Below are 19,061 nucleotides of genomic sequence, written 5' to 3'. Positions count from 1 at the left end.
TCTTCATCATAGGCACGAAACTGGACCACAAAACAAAGGAGAAATGGGAAGAGAACTTGCCGACGTCAGGATTGCCTCGGTGGTCAAGCATGGCCTCATTTCTGGAAGCGAGATGTCGGATGCTGGAGAATTTGGGATCAGCCATGGCAACAAGTCCTAGTCAACAGGTGGGAGAAGACAAACCTGTCACCCTTATCACCTCCAGTAACGACCATCCTAACCCCATATGTAACCATTGCAATTCCTCCGAGCATTACATATCTAGATGTCAGGCATTCCTGAATCTCTCTGCGTTTGAACGATACAAAGAAGCAAAGAAGAGCCGCTTGTGTTTGAACTGCCTCAACAAAGGCCATGAATTGCAGAGGAGCAGGTCAGGACTTTGCAGGCATTGCCAGGGCAAACATCACACGCTACTCCACATTCCATCGGAAACTGGTGCTTCATCTTCCTCTTCACCGGCCGAGGAATCGATCCAGCAAGAGGCCGCGACTGTGCTTCTAGCAAGCGGGTGTTCCAGCCCTCCCCCCTCGATCCAGAATTCTCAGCCTAGCCAGAACGTGTTGCTACCTACTGCCCTCGTCCATGTAACAGATCGTTATGGAGCACTTATCCCATGTCGTGCCATTTTGGATTCTGCATCACAGGCAAACTTTGTAACATCTAGACTTGCTGATCAGTTGCAGTTGGATCATCGCTCGTCTTATGTGCACATCTCTGGAATCGGAGATTCCATTCTACCTTCGAGCAAGTCTGTACATATAGTTGTACAATCCCAGGACGCAAGCTATCGAGCTTCCTTCGCTGCAATTGTCACCAACTCAATTACGGAAATGCAGCCTAACTTCGGCGTAGACGCAAAGGATTGGCCAATGCCGAATAATCTAAAACTAGCTGATCCCAATTTCTCCAAGCCCCAACGTATCGATCTGTTGATAGGTTCTGGTTTGTTCTTCGATTTAATGTGCGTCGGACAGATTCGACTATCAGCCCAATTGCCAACATTGCAGGAGACAAAACTTGGTTGGATAGTATCAGGAAGCATTGATAGCTCGGAGAATAAGCGTGCAGCTTTAGCCGCTTTTGAAAATTCCTCGTGCATCTCTATTGACGATTTTCGACCCACAACGCTGGAGTACCAAAACTTAGAGCAGCAATGCAGGAAGCAGCTGCTCGAGTGCCAGGTGCAAGGGGAAAAACTGCGATCGGAGAATCAGGAACTGCAGCGCGAACTTTTCCATATATTAAAAACCTACATATCCACGCTAAATGAAATTCAACTTTCAACAATTTCTACATTGCCAAATTTCCTGCCATTCTATACAATTACAGAGGTTCCCGATGATCAAGACGTAATCACGACAAGCCGCCTTCGTAAAGAAGCGCCGATTGCTGCGTTCGACGATCATCCCAGCGTAGCCGCCAGCTGCGCCTAAGCAAGCATCTTCAAGAGGGCCGTTGGAAAAATAGCGGTTCTGCCCCTTCAGGATGGATCTGTTGAAAGCCTTTGCCTTCCGACGGGGGGTGAATGTTCGGAGCAGAACCCAGCCGATTAGCTGCTTGCCAAATAGCACCTAATTCTTGGCCCTCAGCCGCTTATTTTGTTTGTTACTTATGTCTATGTCACTCATTTGTTTGTTAAAGCTCTGCGCTTGCTTGCCCTTCTAAACGCTCTCTGCCAGCTCGCTCTTCGCTATCTCCGCTTTGCGTCTGCCTACCGACGTCGGCCGAGCGAAGCTGCGCTTAGCGATCGGAGCGGCAATGTAAAGGGCAGGCAAGCCACACTTGCAATTTGGAGGTCACGCATTAAAGAACATATCGTAATTTTATTTCTGCGCCGAGTTTTGTTTAATTCGAAATAATTAGTCGGCCGATTGGGGATAAAAAACATTATCTCCACAAGCCCTAATCAGAAAATTCAACAACCACACTCCATACGAAACGCTGCTACAACAATTACACGACACCAAATTCAATGGGAATATTCGTAAGGTCGCAGAGGAACTAGAAATTAAGTCAAATGTTATAGTAAGTAAACTAAATCTGGAGACTAGCCCAGAAAATAAGATAATCTTTAAAAACGCTCTGGCAAATGCCACCAGAAATACCATAAAAGATGCTCTACCCAATAAACGGTTCATCATTTTAGCAAAGAAATACATTTCTACTATGGCTAATCTAGAAAAATCAGCTCAAGAGTTAGGAATCTACGAAAATTTCGTAACTGATAACAAGAATCACGAACACACAAGAAACGGAAATAACAATATAGTAGTAACGATTGTAACAATCAAAACCCAAGTACTTCCAGAAATAATCATGGATCGAATCGAAATTATTCAGGAAATAATGCCGTAAATAATAAAGGATTATTTAACGAATTTAGAAATTCCTTAAACCAGGGCAGACTACAGAATCCCACTAACTATCAAATCAATCAGGCTCAGGCAGGTAGCAGTGCACCAAATCAGCCAGTCAAACGATCTAGGGAAAGCCAAAGCGGACAAATGAAAATGGATGTAAATTTTCAGCAGAGTGCCTCGGAAGAAATCGAGGAAGACCATATATAGAAATAATCGTAAATAATAAAAAATTAAGAGGTATCGCGGACTCGGGATCGTCAATAAATATAATAAAAGAAAACTATACAGATTCCAAAGTCGATAGCGACAACCTCACCGTCCATACCATCAATGGACCCGTCCGTCTGACTCAGAGCATTACACGTAATGCAACCAAAAACTGTCCGACAAAACAAAAATTTTATATTCATAATTTTTCTGAAAATTATGACATACTCTTAGGCAGAGAATATTTGATGGCCAGCAAAGCCGTCATCGATTACCGAAATGAAACGGTAACGTTAGGAGAAAGGTCATACCCAATCATCCAAAGTGGAGAAGCAATTGCCGTCGGCAAGACCGCACACAAAGGTGTTAAGCCATCTTCAAAGGAAGATATAACTACACCTAAGTGCCTTGACCCATCTCCTGAAGGAGAGCAATACTTCGCTTCCGCATTAGAGAATGAATTAAGGGAATGCAACCAGCTAAGGTTGGAACATTTAAATGACGAAGAAAAGGAGAAACTAAAGAAAGTTCTCTATGAATTTAAGGACGTGCAGTATAAAGAAGGTGACATTTTGACCTTCACTAGTACTATAAAGCACGAAATTAAAACCCATCACGAAGATCACGTATATCGTCGACCATATAAATATGCTCAAATACACGATCAAGAAGTGACTCAACAAATCAAAGATATGATTAGACAGGGAATCATTCGTAAGTCGAACTCTCCCTATTGTGCACCCATCGCTATGATACCAAAGAAAATAGATGCTTCAGGAAAGCAGAAATATCGTATGGTAGTAGATTATAGAAGTCTAAACGAGGTGACAATAAAGGATAAATTTCCTACACCCAGAATGGACGAAATACTAGATAAACTAGGTAGGTGCCAATATTTCACAACAATCGATTTAGCTAAGGGGTTCCATCAAATTCCTATGGAACCTAGCTCAATCCCAAAAACAGCTTTCTCCACGAAGCATGGTCATTACGAGTTCACTCGTATGCCCTTTGGGCTAACCGCTGCCACCGCTACCTTCCAAAGATGTATGAACAATCTGCTAGAAGAGTTAATCTTCAAAGATTGCCTCGTATACTTAGACGACATCATTATATTTTCCACTTCATTGGAAGAACACCTGTTGTCACTAAGGAGAGTATTAGGAAAGTTGAGAGACGCCAACTTAAAGCTACAAATGGATAAGTGTGAATTCCTGAAGAAAGAAACGGAATTCCTAGGCCATGTAGTAACAACTAACGGCATAGTTCCTAATGCAAAGAAAATATCTGCCATAATAAACTTCCCAATACCCAATACAACCACAAAAATAAAATCATTCATAGGTTTATGTGGATTCTATAGGAAATTCATTCCCAACTTCGCTAATATAGCGAAACCTATGACACTCAAATTAAAGAAACGAGCAGTCATAGACCCAACAGAGGAAAAATACGTCGAGGCCTTCGAAAAATTGAAAGTACTTATCACCTCAGACCCCATCCGCGCATTCCCAGATTTCAACAGAATGTTCACGGTAACAACCGATGCAAGTAACATTGCATTAGGAGCAGTGTTGTCGCAAGACCACAAACCAATCTGCTATGCAAGTAGAACCTTAAACGAACACGAAATCAATTATTCAACAATAGAAAAGGAATTACTAGCTATAGTTTGGGCAACTAAGTATTTCAGATCATACCTGTTTGGTAGAACGTTTGAGATATTAAGTGATCACAAACCCTTGATTTGGTTGAATAACCTCAAGGAACCAAATATGAAGCTACAACGATGGAAGATCAAATTAAATGAATTTGACTTCAAAATAAAATATTTACCCGGAAAGGAGAACCATGTAGCCGATGCGCTATCAAGAGTAAAGATTAACGAAAACCTACTCGGGGAAACCATTAATAGTGATTGTGCAACGGTCCATAGCGCGCAAGAAGATAATACAAATTATACTCCACTTACAGAGAGACCAATCAATTACTATAATAGGCAAATAGAACTGATTAAAGGTAATGAGGATAAGGTAGAAACATCCCACTATTTCCACAAGATACTGATACAAATCACATATACCGAAATGACAAAATCATTAGCAAAATATATAATAAAGGAATATGTGTGTACCAAAAAGAGTGCACTATATTTCCATAACGAAGCAGACTTCCCACTGTTCCAAAGGGCATTCCTAGAGATAATCAGTCCAAATCACTTCACTAAACTGATTAAATCCAGTACCAAACTCATAAATATTCCGAACTACTCCGAATTCAAAGAACAAATATTGAAGAATCATAAAGAGCTACTTCACCCAGGTATCGAAAAGACCACTAATTGGTTTAAAGGAAAATTCTACTACACCGATTATCAAAAGTTAATCCAAAATATTATCAATGAATGTCCTACGTGCAACGTTGCTAAAACAGAGCATCGTAACACCAATCTAACTTTCGAAATCACCCCTGAAATACAAAATATCAAAGAAAAGTATGTCATGGATTTCTATTTGGTAGGCAATCAATTGAGGATAACATAGAAAACAAGCTCACAAAATTCGAGTTAATTCTATACACTTATAACCATAAAACGGTTTATAATACTACAAAAATATCCCCAGCCGATATCTTCCTGTACGCCGGACTACCAGATCATAACACCCAACTGAATAAAGTTAGGAAGATCAATCATTTGAATAACGATAGAATCGACTTTGAAGTAGTCACACGCTACAAGAATGCACCCCTAGTTAAAACAAAAACAACCAACCCGTTCAAAAGAACAGGGGAAATTAGGCAGGTAGACGAAAAGCACTTTGAAGAGAAAAATAGAGGGAGGAAAATCACCCACTATAAAACGAAATTCAAAAGAAAGAAAAAATCTAATAAAAGTAAATACGATAATTGCAGAGTACCCGAAGAGAGTACTGGGAATCCGGAGCTACAACATGATTAAGATTATAATCTTACTAATGTTCACCGTCCTACAGTCTTCCGGACAGAATATAGAGATAGATCCCATCAACTCAAGGAATGGATATCTCATATTCAAAACAAATACCACTAACATACCCATTAATTATGAATACCATTATCTAACAATTAATATAACAAGAACAAATGAAACATATCAGACTTTACTAGAACAGGCAACCCAATTTAATAACGAAATCCAAGTTCAATATTTAGTCGAGAAATTGCAACGTGAATTCAACGGCATCAAAATAGCCAAAAGAAACAAAAGAGGCCTTATAAATGCAGTAGGCACAGTATATAAATATCTATTTGGAACATTAGATCAAGATGATAAAGTCGAATTAGAAGGGAAAATAAACAATCTGGCTAGCCACAGTGTTCAAGCTAACGAATTAAACTTAGTAATTCAAGCAGTAAATTCTGGCATAGAAGTTGTCAATAAATTAAACAAGGATAATGATAGAAATAAGCAACTAGAGATATTAATATTTAACCTTCAATATTTTACACAGTAGATAGAGGATATTGAACTAGGCATGCAGCTAACAAGATTAGGGATCTTTAATCCAAAATTATTGAGACAGGATTACCTGAAACACATCGATTCAGAGAAATTATTAAATATCAAAACATCTACTTTGTTGAAAACAGACACTAACGAAATACTAACAATTTCCAACATCCCACGAGAGATCAGAAATATTCCTATACTTAAAATTGTCCCATATCCAGATGAAGATAATAACATCCTCCCTGACCTAACGCAAAACAATTATTACGTTCTAGAAAACGAGGTATATGAAAAATAAATGACGAATGTATTTCAGGAATAGTCAAACAAGTAGAAACAAAATTTCCATACACCAAAGCACACCAAAACTTTAAAATAAGTTTCATAGAACCCAATATATTGTTAACTTGGAAATTACCAAAAACCATATTAAACCAAGATTGCCTAAACCAAGAAATAAAAGTAGAAGGTAACGCATTAATAAAAATACATAATTGCAGTATACAGTTAAATGAATTCTTAATATCCAACTCCATACCAGAATTGGCACAAAGCATCTACATCAACAATAACGTAACAAAAATTAAACCATTGTCTTATTTGCAAACCAAAGAAATCGTAATAGAAAATACGCGATTAAATAATGTATTACATGTAAGCTTAATACTACTATTTGTCATAATCATAATAGGATTAAGCTATAAATTGTTTAAGTAAAAGCAATAAGCCTAAAATCGACCCGCACATAGAAACACCCTTAGACGAAGTCGAGGAATCCCCAGCAGGCACAGTTTTAGACGCATCTGAACTATATCCAAGGATAATCGCCTGAGGACAGGCTTAAATCTAACAATGGGGGAGTGACATATCTATAGTCCATGCTCCGCATACCCTTGTCTATGTCTATTACCCTGCACCCACAATACTATAAACAATACGACACCCTCAGCTTCGAACCCTCATAAACAATCTCACGCTCGAAATGAACCACGCGTAGCCGATTGCAGGCAATGTAAACAAACACCCTAAACTGGAAGTGGAACATAAAACAATAGATGCCGCACTAAAATCCAGCCGCACTAGAATCCAGCCGCACCAGAATCACGCCACTCTTCAGAGATCAATTACTAATCCATTCTCAAGAATCACACCATCCTAGCTGACCAATCAGTGGCCCTATTCTGAGCCACCCCCAAGTAATGCAACACCGCTCATACGCAGCGGAAGCCTTTCATCAAAAGCCGCCTTTCCCACATATCGATCGAGTCACGTACTCCATCTCCGAAGCCGAAGTCGAAGCCAACGCCTACGAATCCAAATCCGAATCCCAAACCGAGCATCATAATATAAATAGAAGATAATATAATATATATATATAATATAATATAATATAAGAAGCCAACTCAGTTCTGTTCAAGACAAACGTCAATCGCGACACCGTCGGAGAATTCAACCAAAGTTAATTCCGTTCAAGACATCAGACCTCAGTCATCGTCGGGGAAATAACTAACCAATGTACGCTAAGTTTAAGTGAAAGAATAAAACCTTTTTTAAAACTTAAACTGAAGTGTCGCATATTTAACTATTCGTATGTATGTATGTATATGCATGCGTTAACAGAATGTTAGCAACAGTTGCAAAGTCATTCGATTTCTGCGCTGCTGACACTTTCTCTCGTATCTGTCGTTTTCTCTCCTGCCGGTATTCAATTATTTTCTGGCACTTTCACTTCCTCACCTCTTCATTTCCTTCCGGATCTAACTTCCGCTACTACCTCTCGCCTTCTCATCCCCCCTCCCTTAGCAAGCAAGCTTGCGTGTCGGCATGACTGGGGGGCAGCTGTCCCAACAAATGAGCAACATCTCGCTGTCCTCCGGCACGGACTCCGTGGGCCACATGGATCGCGGCAGCAGCTCCAGTCTCGCTAGCAGCGCCACCGTTGGCACCAACACCATCACCAGCGGCATTTCCAAGGAGTGCGCCAATTACCCCGTCGGCAGTCAGTCGGCCCGTCCATACGTCCAACTGCCGGGCATACACATTTCCAACCCTCCCCAGTACGGGCCAGGGAATATGCAGGAAATAGACGCTGGCAAAATGGCGCACAACGGCAAGGCACTCACAGGGCGCTACAATGCCACGCCCACCTATGGCTTCGACAACGAGCAGAACTACTGCTTGGAAAGGGGCTCCTGCATATTTGTAAATCTAGCCGATTCTATGCTCAATCTCAGAATTCCCAACAGTTGCCGTCTCCAATGCCCCCTTCACCATACGCCTTGGCACGCGTGAGCAGCACACGCAACTTCGAGCTCGAGAACCACACACCGCCGGCATGTCCCGGCTCTGGACCCATTGCCATGACGAACGGCACCATCCAGTTGCGCCTCCGCGATGGCGTGCGGTGAGTGTGGACGCCCCCAGCCCCTTGGCTCTTCTTTAAGACCGACCCCTAATGTTAATACCTTTCTTTGCATGGGGCAGAATTGACATGACTCTGGACAAGGCGGTGCGCGTGCTCAATCAGCGCAGCATGGTGGCAGTTGCTCTATCACGCAACTGCAGCAACTCGGCTTTGATCCACCCCAATGGACGCATCTTGCAGAGCGGCGCTAAAGTCGAAATAGTCACCTACGACGGCATGAAGGGCAATAAGTTTGTGTGAGTGGGAATGGCCCTTACCCCAACGTGGCATATTTGAATCCTTTGAATTATCTTCCCATTACAGTCGCTATGCCAAGATGTGGTACAAGGGGGTGAGCTTCACCAGCGAGGCGTGCGCTCTCATCTACCTGGTGGACACAGCCGGGACGCGCACCACAACCGACACTCACCGATCTGACCAAGGACTACACCCTGGCAGTGTTCTATGAGTGAGTCCCCCGGCCAATTGCATCGCTTCTTATTTGGCTAATTTCGATTTAATTCCCGAACTTCTCGCAGCGACTCGCGGCATGGTCCCTCTTATATGGCTGAAGCCCATGACGTGATTGCCAATTCAGCTTACACCTGTACCGAGGATGGCACTGAGATCTATGACATAAACGGATTTCGCATCACCCAGGCAGCCGATGGCCTGGTGAAGGTCACTCGTGTGGACAACAAGTGCTTGATTCGCACCAGTCCCGGCAATGGATCGGCCACTTTGACCACACCTGGCATCCATTGCACTGCCTCTCTGGGCAAGACCTCGCATCTGTTTGTTCGGTGAGTGTCAAACCGATGCTCTCAACCTCCCCCTCCCCCTCGCCCGTCATCCTGCTCTGCTAACTTCCGTTCTGTTCTGTCCTTTGTAGTCGCAATGAGAAGCGCATGCACTTCGATGGATCCTGTTTCATTGTACGTAACGCCGGACACTCCGCCGGCTTCAATGAGAACAACCTGCTCATTGTCTTCTGAGCGGCGTTCGTAGTCCGGAGATAGAAACGGCGCAGTGGTAGCCCATCCCACACGCACACACTCACACATGTCAACACATTTCACCTGGAACACATACATAGACACCTACAGCAGCACACTTGAGGGACCTTGACATGGAGAGAGGGATTCAGTTAGGATCCCGGAATTTAGGAATATCAAAATCAATTTGGGAAATAAGTTAGAAAGCAAATATGTTCGTACAAAAACCGGCACCACACCACACCACACACACACACCTCAGCGAAGGAACTCAGCCCAGTCCTATCTGGGTTCCGATTGCTCGACATGGGCGCAACACAACCACACCACCAACCCCCAGGGAATACTAGTTGTCTTTCGTTTACCATTGCCTACATATATATCATGCCGTATATATGCGTGTATTACTAGTTGTTATTGCAAATCGGGAGCGCTTTCCTGCTTCCCCAAATCAGTTGGCCAAATCAGACCGATCTCAAGCTGAAGCGGAACCAATCAGAGGCGAATCGCATCGAACAGGGCCGTGCCAGCGTTTGGTGTTCAAAAAAAGAAACATCGTTTTTCTACTCGTTTCCATTTCGGCTTTTTCAGTTCTTCTAAATTGTTTCTTTTACGCAGTTCAGTTCTAAATTTTGTTTGATAGACTTTAAAAATGGCAAAACTCAAGAAAAAAAAGTTTAAAGAAATATCTCCCAAAAAAAAATTTACAAAATTATGCACAGCTGGTGCGTCTGATTAAGCAACGTGTATTCAACAATTATAGTAGATCAGAGGACTAGTTCTCTTGAGCGTTACGTTTAGGCAACGTAACGCCAGTGCCGATACATTATTTCTAAGCTACCAGTTCTTTCAATGCAATCCAATAATGTTCGTCCACACCCATAGCATACAGACACTCGAACACGTAACCCATAATCACACACACCGCACACTCTTTACAAGAGGCAAAAGAAAGTGAATTATTTGCAAGAGGCACAGCGCCAGCCACATTTAAAACAGCCACAGGACACACATGAAAGATAGAACAGATCCTGTGAAAGGTAGAAAGTGAGAGTTTATTAAATTAACCCCAATTGTAATTTGATTAAAAGACACTTGTCCTGTGAGGAGGACAATGAAAGAAACCCCCATACAAACACAAAACATAGGCTTAATATATACATAAATACGATGGGATGTCCAATTATAATACAAAGTTAAGCCCAGTGTGAAAAACCGGGATTTGCCTTACGTCAATCTCTAACACCTACATTTTCTATCATGTATCCTCCAAAAGAATGGTGGAGCAATGGATCTCGTTTCGTTTCCTACCCTCCATCCTTTGCTAATTTCTTGGTGGAAAGAAAATGTCGACTGCCTCCTGCCCCGTGCCTTTATGTGTTCGAGTATTTATGTACCTTCTGTCATACATGGCCGGGGGTATCGTAAATTTACAACAAAATTGTTTTATGGCCCCACTCCATGGGCCCTCCTGGCCCCCCTCAGGCGGAGCTTGGCGTTTACGCCGTCACCTGAAGTGCCATCAGGAGTTGGACAATTTCAGGCCCTAGACGACAGTTTGGTTCGGTTTCCCATCTTTAAGAGCACTTGGAATTTAATCATTTAAATTTCTGTGAGGATTTCCAAGAAAATAAATTTGAATATCTGCCGCTATAGAGTTTATATTTAAATCCGATTTAATGTAAAAGAGGATTAGGCTCTTCCATTTTGAAGGGACTTCGGATAAGCCCTATCTTCGGAGACATCGGGATATGGAAGACCTTTTTGATCTCCAAAAACCAAGCTTCGCGGGGATACAAATATTTCGTTGAATTTTTAATCGCACATTTACGACACAGCTGTTTTTATTTTATCGTAGCGTGACAGCCCTGGGCGGCCAGTGTGTACACTCTTTTGGACTACAATATTGTTTGTCTTGCTGTTGACAGCGGTAAATTAGGCAAATGGAAGGAAAAGTACATTGATATTTAATTAGTAAAATGTCTTGAGCCTTGTCGTTACCTGCAAACAAATCAAAATGCACAGGGATATCGGATCGACTGTATTGCAGACTAAAGTTTCCAACAAACTTAACCTGGAGCTGGAGGTGGAGGTAGGCACGCGGCGCGGATGCTACAGCGCTGGCTGTGGCTGTTGATAAAGATTATTGGATAATGTCTTGGCGGAACTATCTGCCACGTCTGTCTCTGTCATAAGAAGAAAGTTGTTACATGGTTAGAGATACACAAAGAGAGAGAAAGAGAGATGCATACGGAAAGTGTGTGAAAGCGTGGAGCAGTGAGAGCGGGTGCGGAAGCCACAGCGTGGATACAGAAGCAGCGGTAAGTACAAATAGCCCAACCAGGGAAGGATCAAAATATTGATGTCTGGAATGGCTTTATTCAAGTGTGAGAGCCTAACTGGGACTCGTGCGAGCAAAGGACCGACCCCACATATGTATCTGTGGCATATTCAATGCTCACGCTTGTGTGATTTTCCGATTTTCCCCAGCTGACGCACTGCACGGCAAGGCACGGCAAGTCGGTGACTTCGGCCACGTTACTGCCGCTTCTCGGGGCTCCTGCCACTTCCGCAGCCGGGCACTCCCGAGACAGAGCGCACTAATTGCTGCTGGGAACTTCCCTGGGGAGGCTCCCCCGCAACCCTGTTTTTCATCGGAAAGTTTATGAAACTCAATTTCTCCCAAAAATGTGGAATGGAATGGAAAAAGGCCGGGCATAAATTTTCCTGCATTATCGTTTAATGAGCCGACAATTATGCGAGGCCCCTCTGCTTCGGCACCATGCACGTCTATAGATATTCAATTAACTTGAATTCACAGCCATAACTCTCCGAACGAGTTCATTCCACATGCATTTGGCCAGGGCATAGGGCAAGTCAACTCGATTTCCGGCTATTAAGACATGGCTGAATTTCAGACGTGGAATGCAACGCCATGGAGTGCCGAGTCCAGGCAGGATAATTACATTTTAACCGGGTGATTCGAGCGGAGAGGAGAGTCGACAGCAACGTCACCGGTAATGGATAAATGCACATCTTCCGCCGCCCTGGGGGTCCTGGGAGCCGTCCTGGGGCACGGCACATTTAATGGGAAATGAATGGCAATGTTGGAGGTAGAAAATTATGAAAACGTTCCCAGGGGTAAGTTGTACGAAAACCAGCACGAAGTGCCCTCCATAATCTTCCACTTAAAGTTGATAAAAAATGTAAACGACTTTCATTTCGCCCGGGAGCGATACCTCTGACGAGGACTTCAAAGGACAGCTGGAAGACCCAGGACAAACTCGAGGCGAAAGTGAGTAGCTCATTGAATTGGATGGATTGTCATCCCAGTCGGTGACAACAATCAAATCAATCACACCAGCCTCCACCTGAGTAGAGCAGGCAGGTCAAAGTGCGGCAGCCTTGGAGGATAAAGAATGGACCCCTTTTCTGACATTTGGTGATGTTTTGCGATGCAGCAAGAGGGAATTCCTACACCGATTGGGGAAAAACTTGGGCTAGGTACAGCTGGCAAGGCCGATAGCTTGATCCGATTCATAAATAATATACAGCTAAGAGGACTATATGTTTGGATTCATTGGGAATCCGTGCGTGGTGATGTCTAATGCAATTTGCGTAATTGAAACCCACTCGAAAGCAATTAAATTTCCTGTGGTTGGACCACTCTCCGGCAATGAGATTCGTTGGAGTAATTGCAATCGAGATTCCCAACTAATCTTCAGGTAAAACAATCCATAATGGAGCAGAAGTTTTGTTCGCACTCGGCATTCATCAAGTTTGAAGTTTTAATTTGCTTTCGCCCCAACAAAAACAACTACAGAATACAGAATAACAAAAGGGTGCTGGAGTGGGTGTTTTTATGGCCGTGTTTATTGGCCTCTTTTCTGGTTTGACCAAAGCATTCGTTCCATGCCAACAGGACGTTCCTTCCTCGAGTCGACTGCTGTCATTGGCCTGCCACCTCGCTACTCATTTCCCATAAATCATGATTATCAGCTGTTTCAGCTTTTGTTTGCGGTCCTTAAAGTTTATTTTATTTCTTTGCTCTTTTATTGAGGAGCAGCGAGTGGAAGGGCATTAAAATGAATGCTCGGTATATGGCCACCCCTGGGCATTCGCAACCTTAGTGGTGGTAAAGTGTGTTGTGTGGAGGGTAAAGGGATAATTCTATCGAAATAAGTTGAGTTTCATCTGAAAAGAGAGGGCAGTGGCCTGTGATATGATGAGCTGAATGTCCATAGTGACCTTGGTATCCGTTCTATCCTCCTCTCGACTGCTCTTTCTGCAACTCTTGGACGCAGATTGGAATCAGTAGAGGTCACTGGTGCGTTGTCAATTTCCCCATAAAGAGCCAGCAGTCAGTGGAGTTCAAAGGAAATGCAGTGTCTGAATGGAATTTCAGTGTATCAAATATGATAAGCCGTTGCTAGGCATTTAGCTGGCAGCCAGCAAACTGTTCTGGTATTCAAGCGTTTATCAAAGTTTCCACCTGTTGGGAGGTAGATGTATCTCATGGCTCGGTCGTGTGCCCTCGCCACATTTGTCAGATGGCTGTCGGCAGCTGTTCCAGGAAAAAGCATTTATGTAGAGAATACCTGGCAGAATTTTGATGCATTAAATAGTCCTTTCACTCAGGGCATGGCTACTCGGAAGCCATTTAAATTTCATTGTGTGTTTCCTCTTCTTTCTGCGGCCGCACCCTCCCACCATCAGCCTTGGGGCGCACATGCACAGTTAAAATGGCAACAACATACGCCACAAGAGCAGCCACAGGAGCGGAGACAGGAGCTGCGACGGGGACAGAGTCAAGCAGCCTGTGGCTGGAATGTGAGGCATTGTCAGAGGGCCAAGGGGACACAGCCATTGGGACATGATTTTAATTGTGTGTCGGAAATTATGTTTCACTTTCAGCGTCCTCAACTTTTTTTTCCCCCCAGGAGGGCTCCTTAACTGAAGTACGCCCCCATTCTGGGCATCCATGCAGACCCAGCCGAAAGCCAAAACTTTACCCCCAACGTTTGGCCTTTGACTTGTTTTCGACTTTCCTGTGTACTTTCGGCTCCCTCCTTGGGGACAAATTTAATGGACATTTGCTGCCAAAAGTTGTCGTTTTACAATCACATGGACTCTCCCAGTAAGGCGTAGGGTCATCCCTGGTCCGGGAATGAAATCTGACCCAATGCTGTGAGAGCAATAAAGACAGCTAGAAAATCTCTGGAATTTCAGAAACAGAAAAGCGTTCTTTTCCCCCTAAAAGTTTATAATATTGGAATACCATTTGGATGATATTTCAATTACCTTTTCCATCTAATAATCTTTCTAACCATCATTTACGTAGTTTTTATTCTTTTCCTCAACTATATTATTAATAAACATTAAATATGGTATATTAAATTTGTAGGAAATAATAATTGAAATATAAAATATTATATATAATATTTAACTGTTAAATGTATTTAATTTAACTATGAAATATATTTAATTAAAATATGAAATGCACTTCTTTTATTTTATTTTAATTTCTCTGACATTTCTCTGGACGTTAATAAATAAAGCTTGAAGAAACCCACTGTTCCGATCAGCACAATTTAGAATTTGGCACAATCTTCGATTAATTTGCATTCTTTTCTTGCAGCCACTCTCCGACCTGCTTATTTTTCCGGAGAAAACTGTCGGGCTCTGTCTGCAGCTACTACCTTCCAGTACAGTCGCTTCTGGAACATTTTAATTCGCTTAAAAGTGCCATAAGGTCTAGGCGCACACTCACACACAGGCCTTACGTGCTGAGACGAGACACAAAAGTTGGAATTAGTTTTCTGAATTGGCCCAGACCGCTGCACTTGTGGCTGGGGCTTCCAGAGATGAGATATGGGGTCTCTGCACATTTCCCACCGACATTAGACAATTTCAAGCTTGATTAAAACCATAGCCAAGCGGCAAATATAGCCCGGAGCCAAATACACTCTGAACAAACACAATGTGGAAATGTAACCAGAATGTAGGGACAGGAACAGGGACAGAGATAGAGATAGAGACAGAGACGAGCATTATCGGCCATTGCCATCCCCCCAGCCAACCCCAATGACAGCACAGACATTGACTTATTCATGTTCCTGTTGCACAGTAACATTGTCCCGGCCAATGACTTCTGTACTTGGCCAGCCACAGCAATGCAATGCACTCCTGCGTCGCCTGCCTCGAGCAGCACCCACAAACTGTATTCCGTTTGGCATGCAACAGCAGTAAAGCGCGTAACGGCGTCCTACCCCAGACATTGTTCTCCGCCCCGGGGCGACAGACTGTACATAAATAAATACGTATACGCGGTCAATATGTTAAGGGGATTCTCATTAAGAGGGACACCAGACCATTTGGTATTTACCCACACAGAGAGATACAGATTGAATGGGTCTTTGAGGACTTCTCTAACCTGTTGTCCAGGTAACCTTCTGGTGGGCCGGGTCAAGTATTCTCTCCATATGTAGGTTAAGCCATTCTGAATTGTGTCCTCGAATGGCTGGGAAATGTGGAAACGCCCCGCAAGGCTGTGGATAATAATGCTCGTCTCTCCTTGACTGACAGATTCATTCAATGCGGCTTACTCTGCCCCCGTTCTGTTGCTGGGGCAACGAAATTCGTTTTTCCTGGGCGAGATCCAGTCATTTTCCCGATGATTTGGCTTTCCAACTGTCTAATAAAGAAATTTCTATGAATCAATTCGAAGTTCGCCGGAATTTATGAATCGAGCTGTAAACCACTTTGGGAGGAGGGACCAATATCTTAGCCGGCCCATCCCTACCACGAGGATTCCTTTCTGTGTGGGGTACTGTTACGGGGGAGTGTGCCTGTGAGTGCGGTATCTGCTGCCGATATGTTGGCCCATTCATTGAACTGGAACTCATTCGCACAAACAACGCTTCGCCTTTACCGAATGCGTTTGATGTTGAATGAGTGGGACTTTGACTCGGGCGTGGGGAGGCCCTGGCCCTGGCCCTTGGATTGGCACTGCCACTGGTCCTGCTACTATTGTGGCTCACTAGTCTGTTTTGTTTCAGCACTTGGCTCGGTTTATCCCTTAGAAACCGCTACCCTCTTGTCGAACAAATAAAGTTACTTTGCCCCCGAACAGAGCCAGCATATCTTGGCCCAATACTGCTAATTAAGTGGCTATTACTGTGTGGGGGGGGGGGGGGGGGTAGGCCGTGACCCAGCTGTCATCAAAGTTCAGTTTCAAGCTGAAAAGAGCCGCCACCAGCTCCACCCCTCGGCTTGAGGGTGGTCTCTTGGAATCCTTTTAGGGCCCCACATATATTTTTTATGAGCTTTTGCTGAATTTAATTATTCTTGGCAATTCGAGTGTACCCAGTACTTGCAGAGGAATTGTAGATGTTGTACTCGGATGAATATAAATATGCAACAGTTCGAAGAAATTGTTTCTCTCATTGTTAAAGTTTTCGTTGTGCTGTTGGTGGATAGCTCGCATCCTTTCCCATGGCACGCTTCCAATTTATTAGCGGAAAACCAATCGCGAACATGCCCTGATTTTAATTGCCTGATACGGCGAAATCAAAGCTAAATTTTCATTCCAATTCATAGGAGGCAGGCTTCTATAATGTACAACATAAAAAACGGCATTCAATTGGATAACTGCAGGCCACTCAATCGCATTTTCCATTAAATTATTCAGCCATGAACACAAATAATGCTTCCGTTCCACCGGAACTCTTGAAAATGGCATCCCCATGAAAACTTCGATTTTGATTTATTAGCTGGCCAGGTACGGTGGCTTTGTTTTCGCCGCATTATAAATTAGTGGCTTCATCATAAACATAATCATTATCGGTCTGCGGAAGCAGACATCAATCAAAACCAATGGGAAATAATCGATGATCCACATGTTGGCGGAAGCTGGGGAGAATCCGTGGAGCTGTGGGGGGTAATTGCGAGGCTGCTCATCACGATGATGACCATTTTGATTGTGATTGTGATTATTTACCTGTCAGCGGTCGTGTTGAGGGTTTACAGGGCTGCCAGGGGCAACGCTGCGTATGAGTGATGGAGTGCGAGAATGGAGGGTAGAAATCAATTACAGGTGATTTAAGTGCTACATGTATTTCTGCACATAATCAGCTTACGACCGAGCAATGTTTAATATGAATGCAAATTCGAGCTGGAGGCGATACTACTGTCCAGGCCGGCAATGCTTTTCGGAACACTTGGCAGGACTCTAGGGCTCTTGGACCCACTCTCATGGTTGCCAAGCTGGCCCCAAGCTAAATGGGCGTACAGTTTTCTGGCTTTTAATGAGAATTTTGTTGCGTTTCTTGGGGCCACTATTGTCCCTCAAGAAAAAATTATGTAAATAAAGCTGGGCGCGCAATTTGCGATGGCTTCTGCAGCTGGTCTCTCGCTTCTGTTTGAGTTTTAATAAGAAACGGCAGCAGCGTAATGGAAAGCTGTTGTTTGTCTTCTAATGAAAGAATAAATCTGTTAGCAGCGCATTGGGCACGCGTTGCGTATACGTAATATGAGAAAATAATTGCTTCTATGGCTGGCTGGCAAATTGCTTTCGAAGCGGACCAAAGCACACCAGGCCACACGCCACACTCCACACACCACACACATATCCTCGTCCAACAATGATGAATCTGCAAAAAAGTTTTTTAAATAGCAAAGCCAGAAAATGATTTCGTTTACAATGGCTTCCCCACATTCATTCTTTCGTTCCTACATTTCCCTGATCTGATGAAAAGCCAAGGGTGCTGGAGTGGGTGTTTTTATGGCCGTTTTTATTGTCCTCTTTTCTGGTTTGACCAAAGCATTCGTTCCATGCCAACAGGACGTTCCTGCCTTGAGTCGACTGCTGTCATTGGCCTGCTACCTCGCTACTCATTTCCCATAAATCATGATTATCAGCTGTTCCAGCTTTTGTTTGCGGTCCTTAAAGTTTATTTTATTTCTTTGCTCTTTTATTGAGGAGCAGCGAGTGGAAGGGCATTAAAATGAATGCTCGGTATATGGCCACCCCTGGGCATTCGCAACCTTAGTGGTGGTAAAGTGTGTTGTGTGGAGGGTAAAGGGATAATTCTATCGAAATAAGTTGAGTTTCCTCTGAAAAGAGAGGGCAGTGGCCTGTGATATGATGAGCTGAATGTCCATAGTGACCTTGGTATCCGTTCTATCCTCCTCTCGACTGCTCTTTCTGCAACTCTTGGACGCAGATTGGAATCAGTAGAGGTCACTGGTGCGTTGTCAATTTCCCCATAAAGAGCCAGCAGTCAGTGGAGTTCAAAGGAAATGCAGTGTCTGAATGGAATTTCAGTGTATCAAATATGATAAGCCGTTGCTAGGCATTTAGCTGGCAGCCAGCAAACTGTTCTGGTATTCAAGCGTTTATCAAAGTTTCCACCTGTTGGGAGGTAGATGTATCTCATGGCTCGGTCGTGTGCCCTCGCCACATTTGTCAGATGGCTGTCGGCAGCAGTTCCAGGAAACAGCATTTATGTAGAGAATACCTGGCAGAAGTTTGCTGCATTAAATAGTCCTTTCACTCAGGGCATGGCTACTCGGAGGCCATTTAAATTTCATTGTGTGTTTCC

General features: G+C 43.5%; 2 protein-coding genes across 2 annotated transcripts; both read left to right on the top strand.

Moving 5' to 3' along the window:
• The first annotated feature begins 7,956 nt into the window (after positions 1-7,956).
• Positions 7,957-8,725, top strand: LOC117194814. Its single transcript, XM_033399297.1, has 3 exons — positions 7,957-8,262; positions 8,307-8,464; positions 8,545-8,725. Exons 1-3 carry the CDS (start codon positions 7,957-7,959, stop codon positions 8,723-8,725), a joined length of 645 nt encoding a protein of 214 aa, XP_033255188.1.
• A 121-nt stretch (positions 8,726-8,846) lies between these two features.
• On the top strand, positions 8,847-9,649 carry LOC117194360. The gene is made up of 3 exons (XM_033398932.1): positions 8,847-8,933; positions 9,004-9,267; positions 9,357-9,649. The coding sequence occupies exons 2-3, from the start codon at positions 9,029-9,031 to the stop codon at positions 9,457-9,459; spliced, it is 342 nt and encodes a 113-aa protein (XP_033254823.1). The 5' UTR covers positions 8,847-8,933; positions 9,004-9,028; the 3' UTR covers positions 9,460-9,649.
• Positions 9,650-19,061: the final 9,412 nt, after the last annotated feature.

Source organism: Drosophila miranda, assembly GCF_003369915.1.
Source record: "Drosophila miranda strain MSH22 chromosome Y unlocalized genomic scaffold, D.miranda_PacBio2.1 Contig_Y3_pilon, whole genome shotgun sequence".
Taxonomy (NCBI): Eukaryota; Metazoa; Arthropoda; class Insecta; order Diptera; family Drosophilidae; genus Drosophila; species Drosophila miranda.
Note: the sequence above shows the minus strand (reverse complement) of the source record. Positions and strands in the feature narration are given on the sequence as shown.

Coding starts and splice junctions, on each gene's coding strand:
- LOC117194814 (XM_033399297.1), top strand. CDS start 7,957: ATGGATCGCGGCAGCAGCTCCAGTCTCGCTAGCAGCGCCACCGTTGGC. Junction 8,263..8,306: donor AAAGGGGCTCCTGCATATTT/GTAAATCTAGCC, acceptor AATTCCCAACAG/TTGCCGTCTCCAATGCCCCC. Junction 8,465..8,544: donor CGCCTCCGCGATGGCGTGCG/GTGAGTGTGGAC, acceptor TGCATGGGGCAG/AATTGACATGACTCTGGACA.
- LOC117194360 (XM_033398932.1), top strand. CDS start 9,029: ATGGCTGAAGCCCATGACGTGATTGCCAATTCAGCTTACACCTGTACC. Junction 9,268..9,356: donor ACCTCGCATCTGTTTGTTCG/GTGAGTGTCAAA, acceptor TGTCCTTTGTAG/TCGCAATGAGAAGCGCATGC.